The sequence below is a fragment of the Apis mellifera genome, linkage group LG1, assembly GCF_003254395.2.
Source record: "Apis mellifera strain DH4 linkage group LG1, Amel_HAv3.1, whole genome shotgun sequence".
Classification (NCBI taxonomy): domain Eukaryota; kingdom Metazoa; phylum Arthropoda; class Insecta; order Hymenoptera; family Apidae; genus Apis; species Apis mellifera.
The window spans coordinates 246,572-266,312 of record NC_037638.1 but is presented as its reverse complement, the minus strand read 5'-3'; the positions used below and the strand labels follow the sequence as shown (position 1 = coordinate 266,312).

At 41.0% G+C, this 19,741-nt stretch overlaps 2 protein-coding genes across 18 annotated transcripts in view; one reads left to right on the top strand and one right to left on the bottom strand.

Annotated features, from left to right (window-relative positions):
* The window catches only part of LOC100578621, a 68,796-nt gene extending 59,458 nt beyond the window's left edge, over positions 1 to 9,338 (top strand). For 2 of the 5 annotated variants that reach the window (XM_026446241.1, XM_026446239.1), the window contains exons 2-3: positions 913 to 1,599; positions 5,708 to 9,338. In XM_026446241.1, coding sequence (XP_026302026.1) covers positions 1,438 to 1,599; positions 5,708 to 7,105 — 1,560 coding nt within the window. In that variant the 5' untranslated portion in view covers positions 913 to 1,437 and the 3' untranslated portion in view covers positions 7,106 to 9,338. Of the gene's footprint in view, positions 1 to 134; positions 423 to 912; positions 1,600 to 2,979; positions 5,508 to 5,707 lie in introns of those variants that run through there. The other 3 variants (XM_016910677.2, XM_026446240.1, XM_026446242.1) reach the window with 3 other exon arrangements.
* LOC551203 (E3 ubiquitin-protein ligase MYCBP2) overlaps positions 1 to 19,709 on the bottom strand; it is a 176,350-nt gene extending 156,641 nt beyond the window's left edge. For 5 of the 13 annotated variants that reach the window (XM_026446232.1, XM_026446234.1, XM_026446237.1 and 2 more), the window contains exons 1-30: positions 19,278 to 19,708; positions 18,668 to 18,731; positions 18,336 to 18,578; positions 18,118 to 18,271; positions 17,830 to 18,032; positions 17,421 to 17,732; positions 17,154 to 17,321; positions 16,832 to 17,050; positions 16,561 to 16,762; positions 16,088 to 16,480; positions 15,836 to 16,001; positions 15,692 to 15,774; positions 15,476 to 15,610; positions 15,178 to 15,375; positions 14,901 to 15,097; positions 14,550 to 14,802; positions 14,020 to 14,463; positions 13,794 to 13,921; positions 13,481 to 13,707; positions 13,210 to 13,390; positions 12,937 to 13,120; positions 12,734 to 12,868; positions 12,496 to 12,641; positions 11,767 to 12,402; positions 11,431 to 11,698; positions 11,071 to 11,357; positions 10,673 to 10,992; positions 10,498 to 10,592; positions 10,217 to 10,426; positions 9,960 to 10,104 (exon numbers count right to left, since the gene is read on the bottom strand). In XM_026446232.1, coding sequence (XP_026302017.1) covers positions 9,960 to 10,104; positions 10,217 to 10,426; positions 10,498 to 10,592; positions 10,673 to 10,992; positions 11,071 to 11,357; positions 11,431 to 11,698; positions 11,767 to 12,402; positions 12,496 to 12,641; positions 12,734 to 12,868; positions 12,937 to 13,120; positions 13,210 to 13,390; positions 13,481 to 13,707; positions 13,794 to 13,921; positions 14,020 to 14,463; positions 14,550 to 14,802; positions 14,901 to 15,097; positions 15,178 to 15,375; positions 15,476 to 15,610; positions 15,692 to 15,774; positions 15,836 to 16,001; positions 16,088 to 16,480; positions 16,561 to 16,762; positions 16,832 to 17,050; positions 17,154 to 17,321; positions 17,421 to 17,732; positions 17,830 to 18,032; positions 18,118 to 18,271; positions 18,336 to 18,578; positions 18,668 to 18,731; positions 19,278 to 19,372 — 6,491 coding nt within the window. In that variant the 5' untranslated portion in view covers positions 19,373 to 19,708. Of the gene's footprint in view, positions 1 to 9,959; positions 10,105 to 10,216; positions 10,427 to 10,497; positions 10,593 to 10,672; positions 10,993 to 11,070; positions 11,358 to 11,430; positions 11,699 to 11,766; positions 12,403 to 12,495; positions 12,642 to 12,733; positions 12,869 to 12,936; positions 13,121 to 13,209; positions 13,391 to 13,480; positions 13,708 to 13,793; positions 13,922 to 14,019; positions 14,464 to 14,549; positions 14,803 to 14,900; positions 15,098 to 15,177; positions 15,376 to 15,475; positions 15,611 to 15,691; positions 15,775 to 15,835; positions 16,002 to 16,087; positions 16,481 to 16,560; positions 16,763 to 16,831; positions 17,051 to 17,153; positions 17,322 to 17,420; positions 17,733 to 17,829; positions 18,033 to 18,117; positions 18,272 to 18,335; positions 18,579 to 18,667; positions 18,732 to 18,895; positions 18,943 to 19,277 lie in introns of those variants that run through there. The other 8 variants (XM_026446225.1, XM_026446229.1, XM_026446228.1 and 5 more) reach the window with 5 other exon arrangements.
* Between the last annotated feature and the right edge of the window lie 32 nt (positions 19,710 to 19,741).

Here is a 19,741-nt window from a genome sequence, read left to right as displayed (position 1 = left end):
CAACGTTCGAACGATAGCAATTACGCGATGCGACGTTCGATCGCGCGTTTTATCGTTAAACGAAATATCTCGGGACGAAAGGTTCTCGAATCGAGATTTAGTCTCCGCGTCGAGGTGCGCTCGCTCGAGCGATCGAAAGGGAGAGAGAGAGAGAGAGAGAGAGAAGTACACGGTGACTGTGTAATCGCGTTCCCCGTTCCCGAGGGGCAAAGTGTTTAACTTGGAACGGCATGTGTATCGAGCGTGTGTCAGCTCGGTGTACGCGTGTCGCGTGCTTTTACAACAAGAAAACCCGCCAGCGGCCAACTTGCGTCGCAGCTGCGCGTTTCGAGCGCACGTAAGAGGAAGAATAGCCTCGAAGTATAAACCGTTTTCATATGTAAATCACCCCCGGTGAATTTGATAAAAGTTCCTTTTCAACGGTACGGATTTAAATTTCGAAAAGGTCGCTAAATTCTCTCAGACGTTTTCTCCCTCTCTCCCCCTCTTTTGTTTCCTCCGTAAACCACCGAAACCAGATCGAAGATTCTTTTTCCTTTTTCCAAAAAGAATTTCGCATTCTTCTTCCTCGTTTCTCGAAAATTCGACGATTCGCGGCTGGCGACAAAGTCTACGATAATGTTGCTCGTAATTAATCATGCGAGAATACGCAGCGATAAAAAAAGAAAGAAAAGAGAGAGAGAGAGGGGGGGGGATCACGAGTGTCTTTTATCGCGCGGTACGCCTCTATCCGTGATTCATTCGTCGTGAACGTTAGCGTCGTTCTATCGCCGGAAAAAGAGAAGTGAAACGAGAGAAAAAAACGCTCGCGCGATCTAATTTGTCCTCGCGAAAGAAAGAAATATCGTGGAAGTGGAAGGAGGGAAAAGAGCGCGAGGAAAGTGTTTGACCGATTTTTGTATCGTTTTGCAGCGGCAGGGGATTGGAGCAAGGTGGGAAAATCCGTGGAAACGGGTCGTGATGGTCAACGATGCCGCACGTCGTCATGGATGTAATTGGACGTTTCCGGTCGAACGAAGGAAAATAACGACGAGGACGACTTGGACGTAGTCGAATATCGGGGGAAATCGCGAATGATCGTCGAATGACGAGCGGTGAAAAAACGGCTCGGTCGGAGATAAGTGGTTGATCCCCGGTGCAAATATGACCGACAGGATTACGTAGTGGCGCGTGGCGTGTCAGACCAACTGACACGGGACTTCCAAGTGCGTCCTCTTCGATTTCGTTGCTTTCGGAAGCTGGATATATCGAGGAGATAGCATTATCGGTCGCGGGACATATATCGCAGGCATGTCGAGACGCGGGAATTCGGGTCGTCGACTCGACGTGGAATCAGCTGACATCGACTCGGCGTGAGGCGAGCCGACGTGTTCGAGAAGAAGAGAAGACGAGAAGAGAGGGAGAGAGAGAGAGGGAGGGGGGGATAGATCGAGAAAGATGGAAGCAAGGAGATTCGTGTTGGGAAGCGCTATCCTCGGACTTTTTTGGAGCGGATTGTTCAAGGGTGCCCTGACCAATTCGATGAACAGATGCGACTATCCTCCCTGCTCCTGCGATTCTCACGGCAGGCTGACCTGCGACTGTAAAGAGGAAGGAGAGGTATGTTCCTATGTAGACGTAGCCGTCAAACTTTGCGTTCAATCGGATTCAATCGATTATTATTATTATTATTATCTCGCGAGAGAAACGTAGAGATCGAGGAGAGAAAATAAATAAAGGAAAGGGGCGAGAAAAGTTTGCCCATTCTCGAATACTCGCTTCCCAAAACCCCTTTCGAAACCCTTCTCCTCCTCCCGTTTCGATCCTCCCGGCGCGAAATAGCCCAGACGAATAGCCTTTAACTTGTCGAAATTCTTTCGTTTCGTTTCTCGCTCCCCTCGGCTCCTCAGGAGACCCGCCCTCCTCCTCCTCTTCCTCCTCCTGCTTCTCTCCCCCCCGAATCTCTTGTTTCGCTCCCCTTTTCTTTCCCACGAATCGACGGGAGCGAATGGCGGCGGCCGAGCGTTACACCCATCCGACGAAAAATTGCCAACGATATCTTCGCGTTTGCGTGCGCTCCTATCTCGCTTCTTAACGATAACGCGTTATCCGATCGTCGTATCATCGACGACTCACCGCGAGAAGAAGCGAGGCTCGTCGAAAAACAAAAACGGGCAAGAAAGAGAGGCTGATCTTCCTTTCTCTCCGATATTTCTTATCCCAGATCACGTAAAAGTCGAGGTTAAAAACCGCCACGCTAGGAGAAAAATACGCAGCCACTTTCGACGGATCTTTACTTGCGGATGAATCTTTATTCACCCTCCCTTTCAACCCTTCCTCCTTCTCCATTCTCTTCGATCCGGATAAATGGGAAAAAATGAAGAGGAAGAGAGAATAAAGGAGAGTTCGGATCGAGAGCCGTCTCGAGGCCCCATCCACCTATTATTACACCTACGAATTCGTTTCGTTTATCGCGAGCCGTTCGAGGCATCGTCGGTGTCGAGATAAAGCGTTCTTTGTCCCCGAGGACGGGCCGCCGCCGTTTCTCCGAGCAGAGTTACTTGGTAAAACGCGGGGCTCGTTATTCGAATTTTCGTCGCGAAAATTGGAATTTCGATCGAAATTGATCCAACTTGGAGCCAACTATATTTAAAGCGACGTCGAAAGATGGAAAATCCTTCGATGCGGCGATATCGCGTCGACCGCGACTCGCGTAGGCGCCTCGTGTCGCGTGCGCGGATAAAGGAAGTGGTCGATCGTCGGTCGGATAAATTACGGATCGAATATCATCGACGTGATCGAAGATCGCGTGGTCTGGACGGAGGAGGAGGAGGAGGAGGAGGAGGATCGCTACCGGATCGCGATCCATTTTCCATCGTCTCGTCGCACGATATACGTATACATATATATATATATGGTTACCAGAGACCAATTACCACGGCCGAATTCCGACAGAATTCGAATCGTAACCGTTGCTTTTTCGCGCGCCGTCTGTCAAACAGGTGGAAAAGATATTCGCGGACGTATATTTTGAGGAGAACTCGTTCTCGAGGGAAAACCTTAGCTAACAACGAGGACAAAGGGGGAGGAGAAGGAGGAGAGGAAGGTGGCAAAGGAGGCGAAGAAGAAGAAAGGGGAAAAAAAACGAGGAGAAAAAGAGGCTGAAAGTTCTATAACGTATAGCGAGTTCTGCCGTGGATTTCGCATAATACAGCCGGCATTTCACGAACACGCTCAGCCAATTTGTCGCGCCGTCAACTCGTGACTACGAATATATCGAGAGAGACTGGACGTCTTTCCCTCCTTCTCCGTTCCCCAGCAAAGTTCGAACCCTACGCTCTCCCTTCCCCCCCCTTATCCCTCTTTTCCATTCTCGACGAGGATTTCATCCAAGTTTCTTATTCCGATCTATTATCCGCTTCGTGGCAACGAGACGACGCCGCTTGGCAATACGTAAAAATCATTACGTCTGCGCGCTTATTTACGGAAGAGAAAAATAAAAAAAAGGGAGAGAAAGAAAGGAAAGAAAATTTCTATCTACTTTTTCTTCTTCCCTCTTATCCCGATACGCGCGAATATTTATTTCTCCTCCCCGTTTCGAAACAGCTGCGTTTTCCACCACCCTATTCTCCGAGGCAAACGTTTCGATGCCGAACAGTCAACGCAGAGAGCAAAGTTGTCAAGCGCGCCGGCATCCCTTGAATAATTGACGTCACCCTTGAATAATTGAGCAAACCTTTTAGCGGATACAGCCTTAAACCCGGCTCAGTTTCCCGTAACGAGAGACGCAGGAAGGAAGGCAAAAGGGGAAGAAAAAAATACGGAATAGGGAACGCGGTTTGGACCCTGCCAAAGTGCAACGGCGATATCGCCACGCCTAGAAAATTAGTTACGGATAAATACGTTAATCGACTCGTTCGCATCTTATTTCGTTCGTTTCACCGATCGCTTTCCACGCTCGAGTACTTTTCTTTATATATGGAAAAATGCACGTGGAACGAGTCTCTTTTCCATCGACGTGTATTTCCACGCGTTAAAAAGAGGGATTGGGAGAGTAAACGACGGATAAAATTCCTCTTCTTACGTTCACCAATACTCGTCTCTGATCGATGCGCATTCTGATTAAAATTACGCTATATCGAGGAATATTAAAAGAGTATAACGCGTCGTATCAACGCGAATCCATCCGTCGTTCCATACTACGAATCAATTGGAAGAAAACTTTCATCACCTCCGTTCGAGAATCACGATTCAAAGTCCCAAGTGACGTAGCACGCTCGCCTCTCGTTTTTTTCCGTACTTGAAAACGGCGTCCTATCTCGAGAGAGAGAATATATAAAGTTCGAAGAAATAAAACTCGGATTCCCTCCTCTTTGCTCGATGATTTTCGGAAGAGGAATATTCACGATTACGCGATCCGAGTCGAGTGACTCGGACTAAAAACACGTTCGACGAGAGCAAAAACGAGAGAGAGAATGAAGAGGAAAGGAGATAGAGAGAGCATCGGAAGGAAACGAAAACGTTGGCTCGATAATCATTGGCGGAACGAGGCGCGTAGACGCGAGGAGACAAGCATTTCGGGTGTGGTAATCTTTTCTATGGGCGGGGAGAGAGAGAGAGAGAGAGATTGTGCGTCGGGAATTGACCAAGAACAATGAGACGGGAACAAAGGTCGGGACAGACAGGAAGGGACGCGAGGAGGAGAGATCGGTTCGGGGGCGAGACGACGGTGAAACGCGCGAGCTGGTACCCGAGAAGAAAAAGGGGCACAAAGGTTTCGCTTTTATCGGCCACGCACTACACGTGGGCCACACGGTCCCTTCTTTATTCCTCCCCCCGCATTCACCACGCACGCCCTTCCTTCACGGCTAATCTCGCGTCCAAACTCCTTCACGATTCTCATCCCGCCTCTCTATTCTTTATATAACGTCGAGAAAAAAAAATTTCTGCTCGAAATTATTTCAACGCGTGCACTCGTTCGTTCGTTCGTTTATTCTACGCGTAGATCTGTATCGAGAACGACTCGACGCATGGAATAAGGCGCGGAGCAACGTCGCATTTTCCACGTATCACTCTCGTTATCGGGTGTTCGTTAAGAGAGAGAGAGGGAGAGAGAAAGAAAACGCGATAACCTCGCGAAACCTCGTATTTGCGCGGACGATATCTCGATCGTGTCTATGGTTGGTAGGAGGCAGGTATGCGGTTGGCATTTCGCCATCGATTGTTTAACAAACAAGGAGCCGCCGAGTGGCATCGCGCGCGTCCCTCCTCCTCCTCTCCTTTCGCTCTTCCTTCTTCGCTCGAGTCTATTAATAAAAAACGGAGCGAGCCTTCCCCAACTTTTCCTCCCTTTTCTCTTTTCGATTAACGAGCTGTTGCGACAAACAATTTCTTCTCGGTTTATCGAAACGTCGGAGAAAGAGACGACCCTTTCACCTTGGACGAGAAAGGCCCTTTCGAAAACTTTCGAAAGAAAAAGAAGAAGAGGAAGAAAGAAAAATGGCGATAATCGGGCCGGTTAATAGCTGGTAAGAGGACGCGCGTGTTTTCAACGCGAATAAGGCGATTAGACGCGCAATTACGGTTATTCGACCTTTCGTTAACGAGCCGCGTCTGGTGGATCGAATCGCGCCGAGCTGCGCGCTTCCCTCCCTCTCTATCCCCCTCCGTCCTTTTCAACGACGCGTCCCATCTCCGAGGGAACCGGCTGATTCTCGTCTGATTTCAGGAGCTGGTGTTAACCACGGACGGGGACAAAAGGTTGAGCCCGCACACGAGCCGGATAGTGGTGAGCAATTGCTCGTCCGTGATCCTGGCCAACTCGAGCCTCGCCTCGATGGTCGGGCTCCGCGCGATCGACCTGATCAACGTGGCCAACCTGACCCTGGTCAGGCAGAGTTTCGAGCTCTCCCCCCAAAGCACGCGCACGTGGATATCGGTGAGGAACTGCAGCATCGACACCATGCCAAGTTTCGTGTTCCGGGGGGACGTGGAGGCGATCATCCTGGAGAACGTGAGGATCGGCCAGTTGAGCGCGTTCTCGTTCGCCAATCTCGTGCACACGGAGAAACTTAGGCTGGAGAATTGCCGCATCGAGAGCATCGAGGCGCAAGCGTTCAAGAAGTTCGACGTGGGCCACTTGCGAGTGATCGGTACTAGGTTCGGGGATCAGGTGCCGAGCAGGACGATGAACGACGTCGAGGTTTACCACACGTTCATGTTGGACGGTGTGAGGATGGGCACGGTGAGGAGCGAGGCGTTCATCGTGAGAAGCCCGCGGACAGTGGCGATACAGAATTGCGTGGTGGAGAGTTTGGAGAGCGAGGCGTTCGACGTGACCGCGAGGGGGCCGGTGATCGTGAAGAACAACACTTTCGGCAGCCTCTCCGTAGGCGCCTTCCTCGGCGTACGGGCGGACGCCGAAGCGAGGACGCAGCCCTCTCTCCACGACCTTATCTTTAAGAATAACAGCGTGGTCAACTTCGAGGAGGGCTCGATCATGTTCGACCGAAATAGCTTTCGCCTCGAGCTCGACAACCTGTTGGTCGGCCGATCGTGCGACTGTCGAATGTTACCCGTATGGAAGAACAATATCCTCAACTACACCAATCTCTACGCCAGGTTTTACAAACAAAACACCGCCTCCTCCTCCTCCTCCTCTTTTTCTTCCTCCTCCTCCCTTTTGCTACCAGTCCTCGTATCGAGCCAAGACACCCCGATCAACGAAACCCCGGAGACGTTCCTCTGCTACGACGGCGAGACGTCGAACGGCGTGGCGATCAGTTTCGTCGAGTACGAGACGCGACATTGCTCCCTCGGCGGTTCCGTGCTGGTGTTCGTCCTCGTCATCGCGGTCCTCCTCCTCCTATCGATCCTGATCGCCTGCCTGATCGTGTGGTGCTGCAGGAGGCGACGCAGAAACAGCAGGAAAAAGTGGATCAGCGTGCCGATGAACGCGCCCGACGTCGTGTCGAAAAAGAACGGGGTGATCGGCAGGGAGGCGGCCGCCTCGGCCACGCCGGTCGACAGCCGGATAACGATGGTCGTGCCGGACGGGAGACTGTACAGGGAGACGGAGTTTCACGTGATCGTGGAGAAGGCCGAACCGTTGACCACGGAATTGTAACGAGAAGCGTGGAACGGCTCGACCAGCAGGCAGGCTGCCCGCTCGCCGATGCCTCGAGTCGGCGAGCAACGATACGAGCGGTGCAACGCTTCGAGCCGTTTTCGCGTCTACGAGCTGTGAACGAATCGATGTAACATTCGACTAAGAGCGGACTACTCTCTCTCTCGAAAGAACTCGAGAAAATTTCTCACCCAACGATTATCAACTCGCGTTGACGAAGAAACGGAACGGGAGGAGATCTCGGAGCATCTCGAGATCTCTCTCTCTCTCTCTTGTTTTCAATTTAATTCTCCTAGTACAAGGCAGTTCGTAAGCTTCCATTTACATATCAAGAACGAGCATCGATTATCCATCCAATCCCCCTTTCCTCCTCTTTTCTTTTCGTCTTCTCTCCGCGTGGTCACGTACACTTGTATGTAATCGAAGAGTTTCCTTTTCGTTTCTCTTCGAGCAGGTCGCGTGGATGGATAATCGATGCGCGTTGTTAGTTAAGTTTAAGTTAAGCGTTAGTTAAGTAGCTTCCAAGAGGGGAAAAAAAAAGAAGAGGAAAGAGGGCCAGTGTCGTTTCGCGAAGATCGGAGATCGAAGCGATACGAGAGAGGCGACGAAAGAAGAGGCGAGTACAAAGGGGAGTGATCGAAACTGATAACGGACTCGGTTGACGTCGCGTTCGAGATTTTCTTATCGGCGATGATCCGTCGAACAAGCGTCGGGAAAATGCGATGATCGCACGTTCGATCGGAAACCAGCGTGCCATTCTTCCTCAGTGTAGCCATTCGCTTCCGTTTGGAAAAATGGGGGCGAGCGAAAGACGAAGCGCCGAATTACTCGTCGAAGAAAATTGTTCGAAGCGAAAATTGTTCACTCCCTACACCGAGAATCCCTGTATTATATATCCCTCCTTCTGATCGCGTTTCTAATCGTGCTTGTAAACACAATAAAAAAAAAAACAGACATATTACCTGACACCCCTTGACAATACGAGATAAGAGGAATAACGAAGAATATATCTGCGAAATTATTATTACCGAGCGAGTGGAGAAGGATGATGAACGATAACGTAGAGAAGACTTCTTGTACACGAATCCATACGAAATGAAACGTATCCACGTTACACGCAAAATTTGTATTCCGTTCCCGAACCCGTTCGTGAGCGTGACAACAACTCGCGACACCCTTCTCGAGTGTTCACAAAACTCTTTTCTCCTTTAATTTATTGTATTATTTCACCACGATTATTTCATGTTTATTTATGAGCTCTGGACTATTGCCTATAATAAATTGTTGTTACTGTTATCATTCCGATCGGTATCTAATTTTGACAAATGCGCAAACGGGGGATTTTCCCCTCGACGAGGGTAATCGATTCGCCACGGGGGAAACCTCGTTCGCGTTTACGAATTCGGCCGGTAATCTCGAAAACGGGGGACGGGGAGAGGCTTCTCTCTCTCTCTCTCTCTTTCTCTGTCTATCTTTCGGGGAGTAATACGCGCAATAGCGTTTAGCGTAAAACCGCAACCGACTGCCGCCACTCGAGTATCGTTCCGCGCTTTCGAGCTGCTTACGGTGATTAATAGACCCGATATAATTCGTCCTCCTCTCCGTTTCATCAAGGTAAGCCATCGAGATATTTTACCCGTCGAACGAACCGACGACGATCCCAGTGAAAGGGAAGCTGAAAGGAATTCGAGAAACGAGGAAACGTTGAGCAACAACGAGTATGACGATAGATTCGAAGCTGTTTCTTTTTTTATTTTTTAAAGTACAACGAAGAGAAATACCGACCGCCTCGTACTCTCGCGTGTCGACCTATCTCGCGCACGTGTTACCCATGCATTATTGATACACCCGCCATTTCCTCTCCACGCAACGAGTCCCGCGCGGCATCGTTTCGTTTTATCCCCCCAAGAGCGGCGAACAGCGGAGATCGATCCTCCCGAGTTCGTTCGAGATTGTTCAACGATCTTCCCTCCGAACATTTCATCCGAGGCACGCCCGATTAGAGATCGAGCGTGAAAAAAAGTGGCGGAAGTGGGAAGTGGCTGCGATATTTCGTCTAACGGAATCTCGCGTGTTCGCGCGAGACGCGTCTACGATTATCGTGCGTCGGAAAATTAAGCATTTCTAAGGACGTTTTAGTTGTAATTATCGTCAGACTGTGATATAACGACAGCCGATTGTATAATTTATTTTACATCGAAAGAGACTTCGTACCGTCGAGATAATAAAAAAAAAAAAGATAATAAAGAAGCAAATTGATGCATACAGTACACAACTGACGACCACTAGATATTCCCGATCGATATTCCCAAAATACCACCTTTCATACCTTTTCAACCTCCTTGAATAAACCGCCTCTTTTTTCTCCCCCCCTTTCCTTTACTTAATGAATATGAATACACGCGTGAAAAAGGAAAAAAAAATTTGCGATATATCGTCGCGCGATCGATCATTGCGGTTATTCGCAGTCGCTCGCGCGTAGAAACGTGGAAACGTGAAAGCTACCGGGTCTATTAATTCTTGCGGAGCATAATGTACCGATTCATAAACGGTTTCAATAACGCGATTATAACCGGGTATGATTCATTTTTAATGAATCTGTTCGTCGATTTGCCGTTTAATCGGATCTAATCGAACGTTTCGACGGAATTGAAACGTTGGAGAGGAAATAACGGAAAAATTTTTATCCGTCGTATTAACCAATACTTGGCTGATTGACCAAGTATTCTATTTAATCGCGGATAATATTCGTATCGTCGATGAAGATCGACCACTCCATTTCAACCTTCAGTTCTCGCGACGAGCTCGAGCTCTCAAGTGTGCGTGTGAAAAAAAGGAAACACTTTGCACTCACCTGAACGGAAGAACGCCATCGAGGGCCTGGGAAACTGTAGGGGGTGAAGCTAGAGCGAATCCTCGTCCAAGTAAGGTCGAATGTACGGAAAAAATCCTCTTTGCAGTTTCTTGCATCAGCTCCAAATCCTCTTCCACTTCCTCGTCTGAAATGATACAGTCGAAATTGAAACACGATTCCAACTATCAAATAATCGAAGGAATAATTGTGATATAAAAAACTTACTATTAGAATTAAACAAATTAAAAGATACGTACTAGACACAGGTGGTAGCGCAAGATTTCTCTTCATGAGGCTTGCAGCGCAGGCACCTCCGAGAAACGATAATTCAATTTCTAGGTTTTTTAAGCCGTTTCCAGATGTTATCCAATCGTATCCGATAACTAGACATTTAAACCCATACGTAATCGCTCTATCGTTTCTCATATAATCGGAAGCAGTTTCCAAGGAAAACATGACTTCGTTTCCTAAAGTGATCGGTCGATATATAAATTTAAGTAACGAAAAGAAATTATTTCTATATAAAATAACGATCTACCTGGTAATACGATCGCATTTTGAGGCCATTGATTCGGTATATTGCTCAATTTATGCAACACGGGCCAATGTAAGGGTATATCTTCTGTTATTGCACTATAAAACAAAGATGTAGATATAGATATTACGATATTACTTTGAAACTTTTCAACGTGAATTGAATTAATTATATTTACCCGGTAAGAGAAATTATATTTGGTATGTACAATTGTAAATAATCTTCTGGTTGAGCCGTGCCACATTCTGGCGTAAATTCTATGGTTAACCATTTTACGGTTTCTGGAAACGTGACTCTGTAATGAGACACTGTAGCAGGTTTATAAGGATGATCGCTTTCCAACCAAGTGTAGTGGTGACTGGTGGTTATTGGCGTAGGTATGTGGGGCTGGACCTCGTTGTCCTGAGATATTTCAGACGATCCCATTGTGGATAATAAATTAAGTGCCGCGACGTGAGGTAACATTTCTTGTATCAAAGTAAGAATTTGAACACCGCTCTGGGAAAAGATGAAGATAATTTATCAATAATGCGTATAAAAAAAAAAAAATATGATGGAAAAGCAATGATTTCTTACTCTCGGATCCGACGTAGCCAAAGGGCTAATGTGTGCCATAACCAATGGTAAAAGTGTTGTCACGAATGTCGCGTTGCCAAGAACTTCCGTCGCTACTACCTCTTCCGCTCTTTCCCTCGCCAATGCGAAAATTTCGTTCGATCTTTGAATAATCGTAGCTGTCATGGCAAGGGCACATTTTCTTGCCTGTACTTCAGCCATTGCTTTGCTCGTTTGTTGACCGTCCGAGTCTTGAGGATTCGAGTAATAAAGGATATGAGGTATTTGTCCTCTGGTCTGTGTTGTACCTACAAAAATCCATCACTCGTATTACACATTCTCGGTTAAATGAAATGATATTCTGTTCACGAGGAACAATACCGTTAAAGCTTAAAGAGCAAGCTGTAAAGGTGAACGTGGTTCCATCGGGTCCTTTAACGACACTCAAACCAACATCGCCGTTACTTGTACGTCCTCCTCGATTTCTCAGTCTAATAGCGTACTTCATATTTTCCTTAATAGGCACAGGTTTATCAAATTTTAATTCTACTATATCGTTAACGCAATCATCCGGCCCGAAAGTGCCACGCGTAAAATCCAAACTACTCCAACGTTGAGTATGGGATGGATCATTACCCGTATTATTTTGCTAGAAATTGTATAATGTTAAAAAACAATTATTTTTGTCGTTTCAAAGTAATTCGTAACAATACTCACATCGTCGAGTAATTCCAACTCGTAGTCATACATTCCAACACCTCCGTAAATACCCACACCCGCGATGGCGATACCAGGTCTGTCGACCGAAAAACAAATCGCATCTGGAGACCCGTTACCGGTATTCCACGACCTTGTTTGATTTACACGAGTAAATCTCGAAGGTGTGGTGTACATAATTCTGCCGCACGCGGCTTGAAGTTCGTCCTCGTTCCCGCTAGACTGTGCCGCCAATTCGGCGATCACTCGCGCTAATAAATAACAACAATGAAGTACCAACTCTGGCAGTGATTGAGTCTTCTTTCTACAAAGACTTTTCTTTACAGGGACTAGAATCAAATCTAACAGTCTATCGAGGACATCGCGAAATGACCAGTTTAAAGTCTCTTTCCCGGAACTTTCTATTTGAGATTTATAACTAATTTGCTCGACTAAGATTGGATATTGATGACTTTCCGTTGAATTTATCATTAACAAGCCGGTATTGTCGGATGGACTGAGTTGCCGTTTTATACTATCGCTACTATCCATCACATTATTTAAAATTGGAAATATACATCGAAGACGAATAATAGGATTGCATAGAGCGGCTAAAATGGCAGATAACAATCGATCCTTCGTAGATCGTCCTTGTTCCTGTAAAAAAAAAATGTATCCGTTAATTCTACATGAATTCTACATGATTTAATTAGAAAATTTTTGACTCGTAAATTCAATCAAAACGCATACTCTGTCGATTTCTGATAGCAGCTCGCATAAACACACCCATTTCAAATACGCTGTTGGATAAAATACATGATAACAAGCTACAAATGTTCTGTGGCATTCCTCTAATATGCTATTTGTCATTTTATTATTATTTATGGCACTAGGAGCTAAAATACAATACGATTATTATTATTCACATTTTATGATAAAAAAGAAATATATAAAATGAAAAATTGTATATTATATCATAAAAACTTACTTTTGTTTAATCGCGTTTTTCCTTTGCTTTTCGCATTTAATGGTACAGTATCGGACAAAATTTGATGTAATAATGCGCGTACCTCCCCTATGCACTCTGCTAATCGAACCGATTCAGCTGGAGTTTTCTTCCCCGCTGCAAATTACCGATATCGAATTAATAAAAATAGAACCAAATGTACGTACGCAAAAATTATTATGCACCTTGATTTGGATAAATTTCATTGGTGTAGATTCTAAGTAATCGTAAACTAGCTTTACTAATGTAAACTAAACGCTCCACTTCAAGCGCGTGAGAAGAAGTGCTATGAACCATGATATCACTTAACGCTGCTTTTAATGTATTCCAACTCCATTGAAGGAGAGATATTAATGATTGAAAACATTCCTAAAAAAAAAAAAAAAAAAAAAAAAATATTATTCGTATTATTTTTATTCATCTTATTCTTTTTTATGTGATATCTCAACTATACGTACTTTAGTAACCGTTCTGCTGAAATCTCTTTTTAACACATAAACTGGCTCGATGCGATCCCTTTGCCTATTAGGAGTTTGATTTTCGGGTGTTACGATACGATACAATAATTGTGGAATTTGTCCAGCATTTACATCGGTTCCATTATTAGATCTTTTCGAAGATTTAAAATAAAACATAACTCTGATAAAACAAGCAACAAATGAAAATTACAAACGCATCATAAGAAAAGAATTTACATTACTTCAAATAGAAAAGTTACGATTTACTAACTGATCTTCCGCTGTGACCATTCCTTGACCGCCAGATCCACAATCACTAGATGGACCACTGACTTTAGCCCATGCAACGTACCATCTGTTTGCTTGCAAAGGAATTGGTTCGTAAAATAAAATTGAATATTTTTGCCGCGGTCCACACTCGTACGGTATTTCTTCAGATTCTGCCAAAAGCTCGCCATCATTTTCTTGATCCCCTCCATCCATTCCAATATCAAAGAGCTGGAATAATATTTGATATAAATCTCATCATAATTTTGCATAACTTATTAAAAATATATAATATATAATTATATATTATTATTCACTTTTATTTTTGCCGTATATTCTCCTCGACCTCCAAACAATCCATATCCACCCAGTAAAATATCAGTATCAGGCATAAATCTAATAGCTTCGATTGAATGTGCAGAATATCCCCAACCACCACCATGGCCTAAAAATACAAATTAATTTTTTTTCAAACTTCTAAAAAAAAAGAAAAAAAAACATAAGAAACAATTTTACTTTTTTTGATTTTTTTTTTATACGCACTTTCAAATCTATTGACGGTAACAAAATCTTCACGACTATAAACTTTTCCGTGTGTTGATTGGTTACATTCATTTTCTTCTATTATAGAGAAATTTTCATCTTGTGCTTGTGTAAGGGTGTCTAAACAACCCAATAAATGCATTGCAGCCTGAGAACGTGTTACGAAACAATTCGATACTACAGGTAAAGCTAAACCTGGACTCAAAATGGAAACTTCCAGTCCAGGAATTGTTCTAACTTCCGTTGATATAATATTGTATAAACTTATTTCGCTATTTATAGGATTAAAAGTCCAAATCACGTTATATAAAGGATCTAAACATGTAGCGCAATTATTGAAATCAACTTGATCAGTTCCGCTATAACTATTACATGTACCATCTCTTTTGCTTATAACTAAACATTTGAAGGAATTTGCATGATCAGTTTGATGCGGAATTAAAACTGAAACAAGTTTTATTTTTATAATTAGATGCACTTGATAATATATAATGGTGAAACTATGATTTAAAAAAAAAAAAAAGACATACTTATGCAATTTTTATTTGCCATAACAGTACTCCGTGTTAAACTAATAGAATTTATTTCATCAATTTTGACATAAGTTTGATCTCCGCTTGCACCAACCCATGTTGCTCGTCTGCCCCATTGTGGACCAATATTTGGAACTACAGTTGGGAAACAATGGCGTGGCTGTGTTCTATCGGAACGACGATTAATTTGAGAGGAAGAATTTGAAAGTTCATTTTGTCCATTCCACCAATTTATCCCCAATTGCCCTTTCTAACGAGGATGAAAAAAATATAAAAAATATTAACTATTTTATTTAATTATCATCATCATTATGAGATAATGGATTTTTTTTTAATACTAGTACAAACTTGATAAGCTCCAAATGTAACCACTTCCCCCTTTGATGTAAGTACAACCGTATGATTACTTCCAGCAGCAACTTGCGTTGCAATTCCTGGTAATTTAACATGTACTGGTCCAACATGTGCTATCAAATCTCCTACACCTAACTGACCATATATATTGCTTCCAAATGTATAAACTTCTCCATTTTGTAAGAGTACCACTAAATATAACATATACATTATACAATTTTCATTTTAAATTTATTATAAAAATATATAAAAGTAAATTTTTATTAATTACCTGTATGATGTAAACCACATGATACTTGAACCACGGGACTTTCATTAGGTATAGGAACTCTAGCTGGTGGTATACTAGCAATTCTTGCAGCATCACCTCGTTCAATATCACTCCCGCCAATACCTTCCTCGTTCATTAAATTAGTACCTAATCCTAATGCCATTTTTCCAGCAATTTTTTGGATCACACTTGGACCAGCTATTTTGCGTAAAATTTATCGTTATATTAATTATTATAATTTAATTTAATTTTATAATATATATCTATACAATACATCTATTTTATGTAAGATAACTACCCAATCTTTGATTATTCGGACCTTTCAACTTCATTCCATATTTTGCAGTACTCGGACCTGCCTTCGTTCTCTGCTTTTGTTTTATTTCTCCCAAGCATCTTTGTAAATATTCTCGAAAATTTGAACTTGATCTACCTAAAATATAATACATATGATATAACATAAAAAAAACCTACAAAAATGCTGAATCATTTTAATTTCAGAATGAATTTTTACCATTAGTGCAACTTTTTCTTGCACAAGTACGACAACATCCACATTCTGCGCATCCACTATCACCTTCACCACATCCACATTCCCTGAAAATACGTCTTTTAATTTCTTATTTTACATATATACATATATAATTAATATACATACTGGCCTGGATTTCGATCTGGGCGTATACTACTTAAACATGATATGCTATATCCAGTACATTCTCGGCATACTGTGCAAACCATACAAACACGATGCCTCCATTGATGTAATCCAGGCGGACACATACCTTTTGTTTCTTCCCAATCTTCGGTGGATTCCATACCATCTAAGTATATATGAAAGTATTATTTTTTTTTTTTTAATAATATGAAAAAATATTAAAATTGTATATATATATGTATGTACAATTACCTTCTTCAGTTACTAAAAGTTCATCTTCTGCTGTACCCATTTCTACAGCAACAGAGGAGGTATCTTTATTTATAGTGCTATGAACTGTAGTAAAATCTCTTCCACATTGTCCTTTATTATTAATTCCAAATGTGTACAAATGTCCTTTATTAGTTAATGCTGCAGCGTGAGCTTTACCTAATGAAACATGAACAACGCAAACATCTCTAAGATCGTTAATTATCCCCGAAACCGGATCGCTATGCAACGTATCTTTGCCGAACATCAGCAAAGAACCTTCTTTTGTAACTAATGCTGTTGATCCATTATTACAAGCAGCATCCACAATATATTGCCCTTCTACTTTTGCTATTTTTTTTGGTTTGACTGGTTTAGGTTGTCGCCTAACTTTATCTAAAAATAAAAAAAATAGATGAAAACATCAAAGCATGTTGTGAATTTCATTGTCATAAAAATTATAATAATATACTTACTATTATCACCATCTTCTCCACGTCTAGCAGTACCAGCAAATAAAACCGAACCATCATCCATTACCATTACAACATGTTGACCATCATGACCAGCTGCAAAATTTATAAGTCTTGGACCTTTTCCAAGCGTTAATTCCATCCATCTATTAGGCCTTGTGTTATTTTTCATACCAAGAGAAGTTCCTTTTCCGCTATATAGAACCTTTAAAAAACGATACAATCGTATATATTTCATTTCTACTTTAATATATTAAAAAATTGTGCTGCTTACTTTTCCCGATACGGTTTTTAACAACGCAAATTCTTTTCCTGCAATAACTGTAGCAATTTCATCATCACAGCCTGGATTTAATGTATGAGTGCTTTGTTCTTCATCGAAAGTAGCATACCCGAAAACATCTACACATTTTCTTGCTAATTTTAATGGTAATTCTGATGCAACTGTTACTGGATTACTTAACGTATTTATTGTTCTGACTACAAAACCATCCTATTGAAATTAATGAAATTTGTGTATATTTTTTTCAACCAACATAAATTTTATCGATATTCATAAATTTTATCGATGATTCAAAAATAAAAAAAAAACTAACATCTTTTCCTGCAGTTATCATTCCTAAACATTCACCATCAGAAAACATAACGGAGGATGACCAATCACGACCTTCTAAAACAGCAATTTCCGTAACTGTAAGAGTTTCCGCATCTATAATTAATAACTCGCTCTGTTTTCTAGGTGTATATTTAAAATACAGCGTGTTCTGTAAAAAAAAAAAAAAAAAAAAAAAAGAAAATAATGTTAGAAAAATCCTTATATAATTGCATAGAAAATAATTATACTAATAATTAATTATACTAACATTTGCATAACCAAGCCAACCCGTTTCCGTTGGATAAAAGTCCGCCTTCTGAATATACATATGACCCCAAATAGTTCCACCATGACCACTGCCAATTTTCAATAATCCTCTACTTGTATGTAGATACAGGTACTTTCCATCACTCACAAAACTTCGCCCATTTAGTATTATATTATTTATCTCATTTGGTAACTTAAGCGTATAAATCTTAGCACATTTAGGAACTCCATATGTAATCCAGTCTGGCCGTGCAAGTTTTCCAAGTAAAACAGCTTGTACACTTCTTTGCAAAGATGTCAATACACATGGCATCTATAAAATATGTATGTATGTTACATATAATTTAAAATAAATAAATTTTTAGAAATATGTGTTATATGCTATAATGAATTTGGATGAAAAAATTTACCTGAATATTTTGAATTGCTAATACTCTTGGACACATAAGTAAAGCTGCTATTGCTGCTAACAAACGACCAGTATCACCTCTAACAACCACAAGACTTAATAAACATGCACAAGCAACTGCAGTTAAATGACTTCCATCATTAGCAGCTGCTGATTCTGGCCCATGTGAAGTTGCAAGATCCAATAATAGATCAAAAAGTGGATCTATAAAAAAAAAAAGAAAGAAAAATTAAAAATATCTATTATAAAGCAATAAATTTATATGTATATATTAATTTATATATATTACCAATAACATCATCTGGTTCAGATTTCAGGCCTTCAGGAAGTTGTCCTTGTAATACATCCAATAAAGCTGATAACGCTTTTGTACACAAAGCAGGTTCAATTGTTCTACTTTCTCTCATCAATGTGAAAACGCTTCGTAAACCAATACCTACAATCTAAAAATATTCAAACTAATATATAATTCTTTTAATATATATAATTTATAATTCATTTAATTACCTTTGGTAAGCTCTGTATAGTTGATATTCTATCTTCATCATCACTTTCAGTATCGATAGTTTCACTATGTTCCGGTGATGGTGGAGAATTACAATTTGATACTCTATAAACTTCATTTGATGTTCTAGTATGCCTCTCCAAAATAGCACTCCTAACACTAGCAAATACAGCAAATGCAGAAGCATTGCAAGATAATTCTATCTCTGGTGGATTATTATAATTTAAATCTCCACTCAAATCAATCTATAAGTTATAAATATAATTGTAATTTATAAAGTAATTAAACAAGCATAAAAAAAATTATATAAAACATAAATAAAAATTAACAATACCTTTCTCTTATCCCTCTTTCGAATAGATTTATTTTTCTTACATTTTCTCCATTCTTCTTTATTTCTAGAATATAAAATATATAACATAGCGAATATATTTTAATTTTAATATTTATACTAATAATTTTCTATAATAATCTATATATTTAGCAATTATAAAAAGGAAAGTGTTGTAAAAATAAACATTTTAAGAAAAAATATTAAATCTTTATTGTTTTTGATAAATACCTATAATCATATCTTTTCACAGAGATTTTCATTAGATTATATTAGATAAATAATTGACATTAAATAAATTATATAAAATATAAATCATAAATTAATTCATAAATCATAAATATTTTTTATATATTTCATATGAGAATTGTCAAAATGACAATTCAGTATACACCAACTTTAATAAACAAACAATTTTAGGTTACTTTAAACATCTAAAAAAATTATAGTATAATTTAAAAAATCGGTGATATTAAATGATATATTCAACAAAAATAATGATAAAATTATCAAAATTTGTATCGCAATTATTAAGTTTAATAAACGATAGATGAAGTCACCGCCAAAAGCGTCAAGTAAACAAAGCTGGAAGGAGGTTATACACATTTCGCACCTCTGTGCTTCTGCGATACTTTTGAAAAGGTCATAAAAACATTTCACATAATTTTCCGGTTCCGGCAGCAATCTTTCGTGATCTCCAGACACCATGTTGTGCACAAAATTTTCAACATACGAATCACCAATTCATTTTCGTAATACTATTGATCGTTGACATTCTTTCGCCTTCCCCATGTGATTGCATCGCACGGTTTATTAAAAAGTGTTATTCGACAATTTCTATCAAAATAATTATTTATTCGATCAATAATTCTAAATTCATATATATCAAATAATAACGGTTTTTTTTTTTATATAATATTTGAAAATGATCAAAAATTCGTTTTTGATGTATGTTAAGAAATTCGTCTTGAAAGTACCAGACGTACCGCGACTACTTTGCGATTTCGATTCTTCGATATACATTATCGTTTTAAAGCAGATTATCATTCGATATGGCGGCTATTTTTTAAATAAATT